This window comes from Camarhynchus parvulus, chromosome 7 (assembly GCF_901933205.1).
Source record: "Camarhynchus parvulus chromosome 7, STF_HiC, whole genome shotgun sequence".
Classification (NCBI taxonomy): Eukaryota; Metazoa; Chordata; class Aves; order Passeriformes; family Thraupidae; genus Camarhynchus; species Camarhynchus parvulus.
In genome coordinates this window covers 15,124,248-15,138,082 of record NC_044577.1, presented here as the reverse complement: position 1 = coordinate 15,138,082, position 13,835 = coordinate 15,124,248, and the positions used below count along the sequence as shown (strand labels likewise).

General features: G+C 36.1%; 1 protein-coding gene across 24 annotated transcripts in view; it reads right to left on the bottom strand.

The window, feature by feature from the left end:
* TTN (titin) overlaps positions 1 to 13,835 on the bottom strand; it is a 238,116-nt gene that overhangs the window by 198,800 nt on the left and 25,481 nt on the right. For 19 of the 24 annotated variants that reach the window (XM_030952694.1, XM_030952707.1, XM_030952698.1 and 16 more), the window contains 20 exons: positions 13,499 to 13,780; positions 12,961 to 13,227; positions 12,545 to 12,817; positions 12,174 to 12,437; positions 11,814 to 12,074; positions 11,044 to 11,304; positions 10,320 to 10,583; positions 9,968 to 10,228; positions 9,568 to 9,828; positions 8,871 to 9,131; positions 8,643 to 8,784; positions 8,389 to 8,554; positions 7,957 to 8,188; positions 7,112 to 7,396; positions 6,899 to 7,024; positions 4,655 to 4,843; positions 3,591 to 3,965; positions 2,400 to 2,978; positions 810 to 1,328; positions 327 to 383 (listed from right to left, as the gene is read on the bottom strand). In XM_030952694.1, coding sequence (XP_030808554.1) covers positions 327 to 383; positions 810 to 1,328; positions 2,400 to 2,978; positions 3,591 to 3,965; positions 4,655 to 4,843; positions 6,899 to 7,024; positions 7,112 to 7,396; positions 7,957 to 8,188; positions 8,389 to 8,554; positions 8,643 to 8,784; positions 8,871 to 9,131; positions 9,568 to 9,828; positions 9,968 to 10,228; positions 10,320 to 10,583; positions 11,044 to 11,304; positions 11,814 to 12,074; positions 12,174 to 12,437; positions 12,545 to 12,817; positions 12,961 to 13,227; positions 13,499 to 13,780 — 5,325 coding nt within the window. The remainder of the gene's footprint in view (positions 1 to 326; positions 384 to 809; positions 1,329 to 2,399; positions 2,979 to 3,590; positions 3,966 to 4,654; positions 4,844 to 6,898; positions 7,025 to 7,111; positions 7,397 to 7,956; positions 8,189 to 8,388; positions 8,555 to 8,642; positions 8,785 to 8,870; positions 9,132 to 9,567; positions 9,829 to 9,967; positions 10,229 to 10,319; positions 10,584 to 11,043; positions 11,305 to 11,813; positions 12,075 to 12,173; positions 12,438 to 12,544; positions 12,818 to 12,960; positions 13,228 to 13,498; positions 13,781 to 13,835) is intronic. The other 5 variants (XM_030952710.1, XM_030952719.1, XM_030952711.1 and 2 more) reach the window with 3 other exon arrangements.

The following is a 13,835-nucleotide window of genomic DNA, read 5'->3' as shown; positions in this document are numbered from 1 at the left end:
GATTTGTATAACTTCCTTCTGAAGTAAATTATTCCATGCATTCAAAAGGAAATGGAACATATAAGAGCTCTGTGAACAGCTGCAAAGCATGAAGTAAAAGTTAAAAATATGGCTGCACAATAATAGATTTTGAAGTTTTAAACATATTTTAAAACTTAAATAACCTTATAATGCAGGTAACCCTTTGCATATCAAAACAAACATGCAACATGTTCCAATATGCTTTAAAGTGTGTCTTTCCCCATCAGACACTTCATGGAAGCTGATAAAACCTTTTCACAACATTGCTAATTACTGGTAATAATTATTCTCATTGGTTATTGTACCTTTCACTTCCATTTCAACCTCTTCTTCTAGCTTCTCATGAACAATTTTTTCAGGAGCTAGAATAAAAAAAGACAAATATTTTTGAGCTATTATTGTTAGATGTGCCAATCAACACTTTATATAGTAAAAATGTCCAATCTGTTTTGCAAATAGACATAAATCCACATGTACACACACATAAATGCATGCCAGACAATTCAAACACTTGATAAATTTTGAGAATAAAGTAGTCAAATATTTTCAAACTTGTTTGCAATGTACATTTTTCTGTAAGATTTGCTTTCTTTTTGCAGGGTGGGGGAAAGTTTCTAAAACAACATGCCTTTATCATGCTGTAAATCCCTGAGAAAACAGTCAACAATCCACAGACTAATGAGATACTTCTCGTTCCTTATCATCTCCTAGGGAATGAATGTAGTGGAATGCAGTTATGATGCTATGCATGAGGAATTGATACTTGGAAGGAACATGCAGTTGCCAACCTGTCACTTTCAGATGGGTGCTGCACTCGGCTTGTCCTGCAGGGTTAACTATTCTGCACTTGTATATACCCTCGTGGTCCTGACCAACTTTCAACAATCTTAAACTGCACAGTGACCCATCGTGTTTAAGGGAACACCGTGCAGACTCCTCAACTATTAGCTGATTGCACAGCCAGACTACGCAAGGTGTAGGCACACCTTTCATTATGCAAAAGAGAAACGCATCATCTCCTTCTTTTACAGTGGTTTCTGAAGGCAGAGTTTCAAGAAACTCTGGTGCTTTGGCGTCAGTTTCTGTGATGTCTTCACATGGCACAACATCAGGATAGTATACTCTGTTTCTTTGCTTCTCAGTTTCATGTGGTCTTTGGGATGTAGATATAAACAAGCTTGAGGTTTTCTTTGAAGATTCTTGCTTAACTTCAGATGCTTTAAACTGACAATCTTTGGCTGCTTTAAAGCTTTTAGAATCTGATTCAAGAGTAATTTTTGTTACTGCTTTGGCTTGTGCTTCTTTTGCTAGGTAAGAATAAAGTTAGGAAAAGTATTAGGTCAGATGTTTTGCAGGAATAAAAAACATCCTTATACTTATGGGGAGAAAACCCAGTAATTAGTTTTGATAGAATATGCTGTATATTAGTGCTAAAACAGTGCTATTAAACATGAGTGATGGCACATTTAAGAGCTCTAGCCCTGTTAGTCTAGTTCTAGTTACCAGTTAAGCCTGTGGGTCTTTCCCACAGTGACTAAAAAAACCCGCATCTTTGCTTCTAATCTAGAGCCTTTATTCGGAAAGTAGCAGCAGAAGATTATGTAAAGTGCTTTTGGCAGCTCTGTAGTGAAGAAAGAAGTTTCAGTACTTAAGAGCCAGATCAACAGGGTCAATGCCCTTTTCATTATTCATCCTTATTTTCTGGTCTTGATTCCTTTGAACTCATCAGAAATACTATCACCTGTGGTAACAATACATTTTTGGGTCTTCTCTAGTGGTAACACTACTAACATTTTAATACATGGATGTCAGGAAGAGGTAGAAGGAGTTTAAGCAAAAAGTAAACACATAATATATTAGGAAGAGTGAAAGGTAGAAGACAGTTCAGTATTGCAGTAATACAATACTTGCACCCATTAATCCTTTCAAGTACATTAACTTATATTGCAAACTTTGGAATTGGAATCTTGAATTTGTTGGAAACATGCTGGAGTTAGAAATGACCTGGTATCTAATTCAAAATTGCATCTGACATTCTTTTCTTCCTTAAACTCCTGCTTCAGGAATTAACAAAATATAAAAATTCCTACAAGTTTGTTTTTCTTTACATCTCACTGCATATCATGAAGGATATGAGGAATAAAAAGCCTGAGACACCTGTGACTTTATGGGAAGAGGCACAAAGTTACAGTACCAACTTCCCAGTACTGCACATGTTACTTATAAATAGAGCTGTAAATGTGAAGGAAAAACTCCAGAGCATTATTACTAGAGCTTTCTCAATTAAATACTGATAATAAAGGTAATAGTAGTGGGCTGTAGGCAGTTATAATGAAGCTGCAAAAAGTAAGTAAAAATGTTAAAAGTCAGATAACCACCTTTGACTGTTAGTATTGCTGAAGTTGTTGTCCCTCCATAGTCATTATACACAGTACAACTGTACAGTCCTTGATCTGACAGCTGGGCATTTAGGATTGTAAGCAGAAGAACATTTCCATTTTGTGATATCTTCAATTTTTCAGACAATTCTATCTTTTTACCTTCATGGGCCCAAAGAAACTCATAGAATTCATTTTCTAGGGCACATATGAACTGAGCAGTGTCACCACATTTCACAGTTAGGTCTCTGAGTTGCAAGAGAATCTTTGGAGGGACATCTTTCTTTTCTTGAGAGGTCATCATAGAGATTTTGGTGCTCTGAGATGTTTGAGAAAGGACTGAGGTGTGCACAGCGTTAATTTCTTCAATTGATGTAGCCTTCATGGTCAAGCTTTCTGATACACTTTCAAAAACCTGTACATGCAGTTCCTGTGATGGTTGTTGGACTGATTTAAATTCTTTTTGATAAGTTTCAGCGTTCTTCTTTGTGAGAGGAGAAACATGAAGTTCTGATATAGACTGTGACTGGATAGAGTCTTTTACATCTTTCCCAGAACTTTGCCTATCTAGGGCTTGCACTGTGTAATCAAGTAACAAAAACAACAACATTAGTATCTAAAGAGCTTTACTGGGCCATGCTCTGAACAAAATCAAACAGCATGGAGGATGAAAATGAATGATCTTCATTTGAAAACACAGCATGCCAGACATACTACTCTGTTGACACAGAAGTTATCCATTCACATGTATGAATAACAAGTGATGCCTAAACTAGTCATGCAGTTGCTACTTGGTTGGTGCTTGTCTCTTCTGTCACCAAAGTGGTCCATTTTAGTACTGGAAACTTAATGGCACTTCTAAGGAGGTATTTTCTTTTTTATCTTTTTTTTTTTCTTACAGAATAGTGCAAAATACCTCAGTCGCTGCTATAAGATCATTAAACCACTTGTTTTAAAATCCTGAATGCCTTCATTAAAGCATTTCTATTCTTTGACCTATATTGAGATACAAACTTGAAAATTTCCAAATGTTACAGCTTAAAGACAAGAAATGAGAGTGGCTGGGTTACTGAGGGTTCTATTAAAGTTAGGTGGGAAAGAAAAGGTGTGAAACAAGGAAAAAATTAGTAACAGCATAAAAGTGTGGTATGCAACAAATTGAATCCCTTTGAAGTAAAAATGGGGCTTTACCTTCTGCAGTCACTGTAAGTGTAGCTGTACAAGTTGTTTCTCCAGCACTATTTCTTGCCTTGCAAGAGTATTGGCCAGCATGCTCTAAGAAAGCATCTACTATTATCAGTATAGCTGCGCCTGTAGACTCATCAAAGTGGAAAACTAAGTCTTTTTTTGGCAACATGAGTTGTTCATTATGAAACCACAGGATTTTTGGTTTGGGCCTGCCAGAGACTCTAGCTTGAAATCTGACTGATTCCCCGCTGCATACCCTGCAGCTTGAAATAGGCTGGATAAAGGTGGGCCTTTGGCCAATAGATTCCTCCTTAAGTGAAACAGATGAAGAAACATGCCAAGGGGACTCTGATGTAACTTCTTCAACATTTTTAAATCCTGAAAAGAAGCATGCCAACTTTTAATTTCTTACCCTACACTACAATGAATTTTCTCTCTCATTCAAGTTTTTTTTCTAACTCACAACAGCATGAATTATTCTCATTCATCATTTATAAAATCTAATGCAAAAAGAAAACAAAATATTTATGGTTAAATAATATCAAGAACAATATAGAACAGCAAATTCTCCAAACAGTATTTCTGCTCTAAAATTTTGATCAATGTTTCATTAATTCATATGAATGTAAAGGATTTCTTTTCAGTTGCCCACGTACCTGTTACATACCTCTATTTGAGATGTTTTTCAAAACCTTCAAAGTAATTTATTTCACACAAAAACTACTAGATTGTCTTCACAAGGCAAATCAAAGAATGTGTAGGCAAAAAAATTCCATTAGAAAGAAGGTTTTTACCATCTTTGGTGCATGTCAGACTTTAAGACTGGAGTAAATGAAAAGGGGGCATGGAACATGAAAAAATCTTGAAATACTTTTTTCTGTTCATGACATATATTCTGGAGACATAAATGTATGCTGTGGACATTGTAAATGGCAGCAATTAATTGAGTTAAAAGACAACATGACAGACAACAACTCACATATCAGTATCAGTGTATATTAAGATGATTATTGGAACATGACCTGAACAAGACAACATTTTAATGGATTTTTAATGGCACAGTGTACCTTCTAACTTCAAGGTGGCAGTGCTGGTCACTTGGCCTACAGAATTGCTGGCCACAAAGGTATAGATCCCTTCATCCTCTGGATAAGCTTCAGCAATCTCCAGCTGGTAAGTGTCTTCAAATTGAGTCATTCTGAAAAAACGTGATGGCTTGATCTCCTTCTCTTTGCTGTACCAAGACACTTTCAGATCTGCTCAGGCAAAAAACAGTAAAGAAAAAGGTCTAAGTTATGATATTATACTAGCAAGTAAACAATATATTTATATTTATATCTTTCAAAAGTATTAAACACAAACATTTAAATTTAAATGTGCCTTGTATTATTCTGGTAAAATATGATGAGTGGAAAGTGACCTACTTGTTGCTTTAGGTTTTGATTTGTGCGCTGGAAATATTTGTATGGGAAAATTGATTCTGGTGCTGATATATTATTGACTAAAAATCATTCCTCCTTGACTCTCTTAGTGCAAAAATTTAAAAATATTTTTGTACAGCTAAAGTCAGAGAAAGTATCTTTTTAAAAATGTGATTTTGCTACAGTTGCATGATTAAACAGGCTATAAAATATCTAGCTTGAGCTAGTCAGGTTAAGAAATTAAAACAGATCATTCTTCTGCTAAGCACAGCACTTTCCCTCTTTTTGTTGCAAATATTACTTGTCATATTTCTCAATAAATATTTATATATTCCTATATAAAATGTATTACTTGTACCAATTCTTGTAGACATAGGAGTGAATTAAAGCAGATTTTAGCTTTTTCTCTCCATCTGTCACTGTACTACATCATCAGTCATATGTTGTTACTCAAGCAGTGTGTTATTACTGTTATCAGAAGAGTGTTTTCAATAGCCAGTTGCTCAATGCCTGCCATTAAACAATTGTACTTGCAGCAACCATGTGTTACCTAACCTGATATAAAAGGTTTTTATAACACAAGTGAGAGGTATGCAAATGCATTTGGATAGAGTATTCAATAAAGGAGATTTTCAATAGGAAAAATTTCTTCATTGCAAGGATTGTCAAGCATTGGAGCAGGCTGCCCAGTGAAGTGTAGAGTCACAGTCCCTGGAGGTATTTAAAAGCCCTATATATATGGTTAGGGACATGGTTTATTTCTGGACTTGGCAGTTCTGGGTTAATAGTTGGACTTGATGATCTTTGAGATCTTTTTCCACCTAAATGGTTCTATGATGGGTGATCTAGATGAAAGGATCCTTGTATTCTGTGCTGTAAATGCAGCTTCCACATTCACAAAAATACAGTTCTATTAATACAGTTGTATTAAAAAATTACACTAGCATGCATTGCACAAAGGGTGGGCCAGTATTTCCAACATATGTTTTCTGAAGCAGAATCAGATTTGTTCTAAAGCTTTTTTTTTTAAATGGAGTATTATTTCAAGGGATAGTAATGCAAGTTATATATATTTGCATATATATGTGTATAACCAATTTGTATTCATTTTTATAGAGCTGTCAAATAGGATTATTTTTTAATTTGGGGTTTTGTTTGTCTTGAAATAATAATTAATAATTTTAAATTCTTTGGGTTGTGATCTGGATCTTACTCTGCAGTTAACTATGTGGATATTTCACTAGTAGTCATACTCAAGGCCATTTGCTAAGTGGAGAAAAGTAGCTTGATTTGAATGTGTGTTAAGGAAAAAGATATTTTAATTGCAGAGTGACATTCTATGTGTCTAAATAAAAAAACTTATTCAAGTAAAATCTACACCTCAAAGGACAATTAGCAAACACTTTTTGTGCTAGGATAAAGAAAGTAACCAGAGTTTAGTGCTTGCAGAATGATACTTAGAAATATTAGGAGAAAGGTTGAGTCACAGTTTCAGTCAGTTTGTGTAGTTAAGGACATGGCAGTGTGTGTCTTCAGAAATTCATGTTCATTTGATGCAGTACTGCTTTTCTCTCTGTGTCTTACTCACTGACAGAGTTTTCTAACTTCAGTTAGCAGTTAAAATGCTGAGAAGTTTCCAAAGATAAACTCTGAGAAATTATGATAAACAGATCTTTTTAGAAACACTTAAGATGTTTATGACAGTTTAAAACTTCCATGCTTTGACATGCTTAACTGAAACTTGTCAGTAACACTTGGCTGTGTGTGTATCAAATATCTGTACTTCTAGGGGAAGACTGATCTGAGCATATATATTGCTGATATTTTTTCTGAGTTCAAGATGAAAAATTTTGCGAGGTGGAGAGATGTATAGGATGTCATTAAACCCACCTGTTCCAGAAACTCTGCACTGAAAACAAGCGGAATGTCCCTCAGATGTAACAGTATCACGTAGTGGTATTACAACAGCAGGTGGATACACTGGCATTTCTAGCTCAGGAGAGACAACTTCTGGGACTAAAGAAAAAGAGAAAAAAGTAATTTTTAAAGATGAAGAATGAAAATTTCATTTCACAAATGTTGTTAAGAGCATAGGAAACTCACTTTCGACTGAAAGTGAAGCTGAAGTTGTAGCTACTCCATATTCATTTTTCGCTTCACAGGTGTACACTGCTTCATCTTCAGGGAAAGTTTCAATCAGCAATAGAGTATATTCTTGTGCATCATGAAGAAATTTGCACTTGAAACCTGGAGAAAGCTGTTGATCATCTTTGTACCAGGAAATTTTGGGCTGAGGTTTGCCTGATACAATAGCACAAAAGCGGGCAGGTTTGCCAGACTCCACAGTAGTTGGCTCTAGCTCCCGAATAATCTGGGGTGGCTCTGGAGCTGGAAATTGGGGGAAAGTGAGATGGCAAAAAGACACAGGAGAAAGAAGGAAAGAGAGAGAAATCTCGTTATTGATATTATTAGTGATTGAAAATTATTTGCAAAGGATTAAGCAAAACAAACCCTTATTATTCCTAATCTTATGAGTCCATGAAAATCTGCCCTCATCCTTGATACAGGGGGAATGATTCAGCAGCAAGTGCCTTAACATAATTAGCTGTGTTAGCGTGTTTCTGGCAAAATATGTCCAATAATTGTTAGGTTGATCACTCTGGAAAGGCATATTTGTCCATTTGAACAAAGTAGTTTTATTTAGACTCAAGAATTTTCTGGCCTAAGTAAATACCATAGGAAAAGAACTGCTATGGTATTTTCATCCACTAGCCAGCTACTTCAATAGGGCAAGAAACATCTATGTACATGAGGAATTCAGTAGTGTTCCAAATGATCTCTTTGAAATTTTTTTCTTTGAAGAGTTAGAATTCCAGAGAAGCCATATAAAAATCAGAAAACTGCTGAGTAATAAATACAGTCAAAACATTGGTTGTGGGGCCACATACCATTCACATAAAGAATAACAGAACTCCTATTCCGTCCCGCAACAAAAGTATATTCCCCAGCGTCAGAGTAAGTGGTTTCAAAGATGCTCATTCGATGGACTCTCCTTTCCACCACATACTTGTATCTTTCCTCATATTGGAAGTTGATCTCAATACCATCCTTGTACCACTGTGGTTCAATGTCATCTTCATTGACTTCAAATTCAATTTCAGCTCTTTGTCTCTCAATGACCTTTGAAAAAGAATAAATAATAGAAGTAATATTGGTTTGTCCTCAGGTCTCACTTTCCAGTTTCTTAGGTGGAGGTTCTGACCTTATGATTACAGATTTTTGTGCTATGACTCTTTCTGGTTAGATATTATTGCTCTTCCCTTGCATTACTCTTTGACTGACAAAGCTATGAAATATTTATTCATCTGTATAGGCCTTACCTGAATATCTTTCTGGGCACTTCTGATGCGAATGTCACGACCTTCCACAATCAAATTGGCACTGGATGTGTTTCCACCTGCTACTACAGTGTACTGACCAGCATCAGACATCTTTGTGGAAGCAATGATGAGACGATGGACATATTTCTCTCTCTGAATTTTCATCCTGAGCACATCAGAAAAGAAAGTGAGCTAGATATTTCCTGGGGAAAAAAACACTCCAAAAGTTAATATGGTGTACAACAATAATTTACCTATCACCAATCTGGAGTTCTTGACCATCCTTCATCCACTGGACCTGAATGTCAGGTTCTGAAACTTCACATTCAAAAATAGCCCTCTTCTTCTCCACCACTTTGATGTCTTTAATATGCTTCCTAAACTCAATGTGACGAGCTAGGGCAGAAAAAAAGTAAAATGAGTGCTGTGATGATATTTAAGCCTGAGAAATCGCTAAACATACAAATCAAGAGAGCAAATACCTTCCACATATAAAGTGGCTGATGAAGCTGCTTTTCCAGCAACAAAAGTATATTCTGCTGCATCACCAAAATGCACATTCCTTATGGAGAGGGAGTGCGTAAGCTTCTTTGTTCGTATCTGGCATTTATCAGTCGATTTTATTTCTACTCCATTCTTTAACCATTTATATGAGATGCCTTCATAATTAACAGTAACTTCAAAGGTTATTGTATCTTTCTCTTCGGCATTGATGTCTTTGAGCATGGAGGTAATTAGGATGGCTAAAAGGAAAGGAATGGACATAGTTTGCTTTTTTTCCATTCTGTTTTACTTTATTTTAAATGCATGTTAACCAGATTAGAGATGCTTCAACTTCTTTAAGAAGATTTTGGAAATATGAAAACGTACATTTTGTGTTCAGAATCAGTATTACAATTAAATGTTCCACAACTACTGAATGACATAGGAGTCCAAATTCAGTCTCCTATGGTGACCTGGCATTTAGGCATATTGGCCTAAAGATAAGAACACAGGATCTGACTTTCAAGTTCACCACTTCTAAATCTCTTTAAACAAATGCTATTGTGGCTACTTAGTGTTGCTTAAAAACACCTCTACAGTCTGCTGGTTTTGTCAGAATATCATTAAGTCCCTGTGTTAACACAAACTTATTACTGGTAACTGTAAAATATTCTGGTTAATTTAATTTTTACATACGTTTTACAGTCAGGGTTGCGCTGACTCTATCATTTCCACAGACAAAAGTGTATTCTGCAGAGTCTTCACTGCTTGTGTTCATTATATTGAGCTGATGGAGTTTCCCTTGGACAACTATTTTGAACTTTTCACTCATTTCAATCTCCACACCATTTTTCAACCAGACAGCTGGCACATTGAAATGAGAAACTTCACATTCAAAAGAGGCAGTTTTGGTCTCAGGGATCTCAATATTTTTCATGGTCTTTGTGATGTGTATGCCTAAAAGGATGGGGGAAAAAAAAAGAATTTTCTAAAAGTTAGTATATTTGGAAGATTGCAAAAAACCAAGAGTAACAGTCTATGAAGTTGCTCAGTGTTGGTGTAACAATTCATGTAAATACTTTCTTACAATACTTACTTTCCACAAACAGTTTTGCTTTGCACTCAATTTGCCCAACAAGAGCTGTGTATTCCCCAGCATCATCAGGAGATATGTTGTGCAGCATAAGCTTGTGAACTTTCCTTTGAGAGATCATCTTGTATTTATCGCTTTGTTTAAGCTCAATATTTTTATGGAACCAGCGGACTGGTACAGTATCATGGGAAACACTCAGTTCAAATGAGACAACAGCATTTTCCAAAGCAGTCACATCCTTTGGCTTTTTGATGATCTTGACAGCTTGAGGAAAAAAGTTAGCGATATTCAGCACTGTGTATGATATGAATTCAAAACACACATTACAGCAAATATTCAAACCAGAATGGCTTACTTTCCACATGAAGTCTGGCATTTGCTCCTATTTTTCCAAGTTTAAAGCTGTAAACAGACTCATCAGTGACAACACAGTGTTTGATTCTCAGTGTGTGAACTGTTCCTTTCACTGTAATTTCGTATTTGTCACTTGATTCAAGTTCAACACCATTTTTAATCCATAGAGCTCCTTTCACATCAGGGTGGGTCAGTTCTACACTGAAAACTGCCTCCTGTGATTCTGTCACAGTCAAGTTCTTTAGTGTTTTCTTTATCTTAACAGCTAGAAGAAAATAAAAGGAAGAAATAGAAAAAAATGAAGAAATAGAAAAAAAAAGTGACAAAATAGATCCAAATTAAAGCCTAAAATTTAATCTTAATAAAACTGAATAATGGTGCTTCGTTTTATTTATATAGTAATTTATACACTTTCCAGCAAAGTAGTGTGCTGGGAAGACAGTAAGGAAGCTTTACTTGTAGTATCCATGAGAAATGTTTGTTTTCTGGAGTTATTGGAGTTTTATTTGTCTGTTCTGTTAATTGGTTGGATGGTTGGTTGGTTGGGGATTTGCTTGTTTAGTTTTTTGTCATTGTTGTTATTGGATAGGCTCAGGGTTTTGTTTGTTTGGGGTTTTTTATTTGATTTATTTTATTTTGCTTGTGTCTTAAGGCCTTGTCCAAGATAGAGTGAGTGATGCTGGAATAAGTCTCAAAGACATCAGTTAATTATAAAAATTACTTACCTTCGACCTTCAGTTTGGCAGATGTCTTTGAGCTTGCTATTTCATAGCTGTATTCCCCCATATCCTCCAGTTTGGTCGCAGGGATAACAAGCCTTCTTTTCGCACCATCAGATTCAGCACGGTACTGATCTGTCATAGCTAATGGTCTACCATTTTGTAGCCACTGGCCCTCTGATTCAGGATTTGCCACCTCACATTCAAACACAGCTGTCTGGGACTCAGCCACAGTCAGGTCACTGAGAGGTTTTGAAATGGCACCGCCTGTTGGGAAGTGAAAGCATGTTCTTTTGTTGTGTTGCTGTTCAGCTTTCCCCCAAACAGAAATGAAAAATACATGCCGGAATTCTTTGCCCTAATCTGCAGCATGCCCATACTCATTCTGAGCTCTGGGAAAAATCAGGAATAGAATATGACCTGAACATTACAAAAATATGTTTCTTATTTCCATCCTAGTTATTATCTTTTATTTTATCATCAGCGCAGGTTTACTGAGAGCACACAGGACAAAACCTCTTTTTTACAGTAATTACATCAAAAGCATAATACAGCATTTCATACTGTGCTTCTAATCTAGCAAAATATATTAACACAGCAGATCTGAGAATTCAGATTATACCAATCACAAAAGATAAGGGGAAAGGCAAGGAGAACATAAAAAAAAAGGATAAATTAAAGATAAAGTCCAACTGGAACAGCACTATTGCTCCAAGCCCATTAGGTACTTTCTAAATCACAGTGAAATAAAAACCTTGGACTTTAACCCTACTAACCTGCTACTATAAGCTTCCCAGATGTTTTCTTCTCTCCAGCATAAAAGACATATTCTCCTTCATCATCTTTCATCATCTTCACCACTGTCAATTTGTATATTTTGCCATGTGCTTCAATTTTATATTTAGGACTGGCCTGTATGGGTTGGCCTTTGAAATGCCAAATTACATCAATCCCTGAATGGGAGAGCTCGACCTCAAAGGACACATTCTGTGTTTCAGTGCAGGTGATGTCATGAAGACCTCTAATAATCTCAATTTCTATAAAAGAATAAATTATAAATTTATTAGTTGTCTCCCCTAGTTTTGTTTTCAAAGAAATAATTTCACAAAGAACTGTGCTTCTTGAGAAACACCAACCTTCAACTGTGACATTGCAGCTTGTTTCCACTTTGCCAACCATTAGCTTATAGCGTCCTGCATCTGATGCATGGGTTCTGGTGAGCACCAGCCTCTGTTTGGCACCTTTACATACAGCTTGTACACGTTCATCAGGCTTTATTTGATTATCATTTAAGTACCATTTTGAGGAGGACACATCAGGTGCTGAAACTTTACATTCAAGGATGGCTTTTGTTCCTTCAATTACATGAAGATCTTCTAGAGGCACCACTATTTCCACACCTGCCAAGTTACAAAAATATTCATCATGAGAAAAACTATGTCTTTAAAAAGTAATCCTAAAGAGGCCAAAAATCAAACACACCTTCAAAATCATCCTAATGACTTACTGTAAACTGTGATCTGTCCAGTGGTTGACAGCTCAAGGTCAGGAACACTAAAAGAGTAAGTTCCACTATCTTCCTTTGTGGCATCTTCTATGAGCAACATATGTGATTGTTTATCCAGCACAATATGAATACGGTCACTTGACTGAATTTCTTGGCCATCTTTCATCCAGACACCTTCTGCATTTTCTAGGGAGACTTTGACTTCAAGTTGCACGATATCTCCCTCACAGACTCTTTGATCAGTTAGTCCTTGAAGAATTGCCATGGGACGAGCTGTGGAATTAAATGAAGTTAATTAATACTTGTAAGAGGCAGAATATTGAACATTAAAGCTTTCTAGGATACAATGATACAGCTATAGTACATGCTATAAAATAGAAAAATGATAGTATATAGACAATGTAAGAAATGCTTACGCTTCATCTTCAGTTTGCATTGAGTTCTTTTCCCATCAACAACATAACTATATTCTCCTTGATCATCTTTATTAATATCTTTAATAGTGAGGGTCTGGCGACCACGGCGGGATGCAATCACATGTTTAAGACTAGAAGTGAGTTCAACATCACCATGATACCATTTCCCCTCAACATCTTCTGGGAAAACCTCACATTCAAGTTCAGCTGACAAGGATTCTGGCACTTCAACATCCTCAAGCTCTTTAATAAACTCAACTGCAGCACCTAAAGGCAAATAATTACATTTGTAAATAAGCTTGATTAGATTCTCCTGAAGAAAAAAAGGGTATTAAATTCGCCTAAGGGAATATATATAGATATATAGTGTAACCGTTTTACATAAATACATCTCTAGACTTTCATACTGGATTCCAAAAATATGAAAGCAGCTCTACATCTCTAAGGGTGTTAGATGTCTGTTTAAATAGTTTTATTTCTTTCTGAAGCTGATTTCACTTTAACAGTATGGCATGGTACTGAGTTGTATGCTTCTTACCTTCAACAGTAAGCTTTGCAGTGGTTTTTACAGATTCATCTTCAACCAGTGCACAGCTGTAGTCATCAGCATCAGACATGTCAATTGTTAATACGGAAAGAAAGTGAGCCTTTCTGTCTGAGTGCATCCTGTACTTGTCTCCAGAATGAATCTCAATTCCATCCTTAAACCATTTCACTTTGACAAAGGGCTCTGATGTTTCACATTCAAATGTTGCCATGGAGTCTCTTGCTTTAGCAACAACATCTTGTAACTGCTGTGTGAAGCTGATTAACTGCTTGGCTGCAAAACAATATATAACAATCAGTGCACTGACCAAACAGACTTAACACACTAT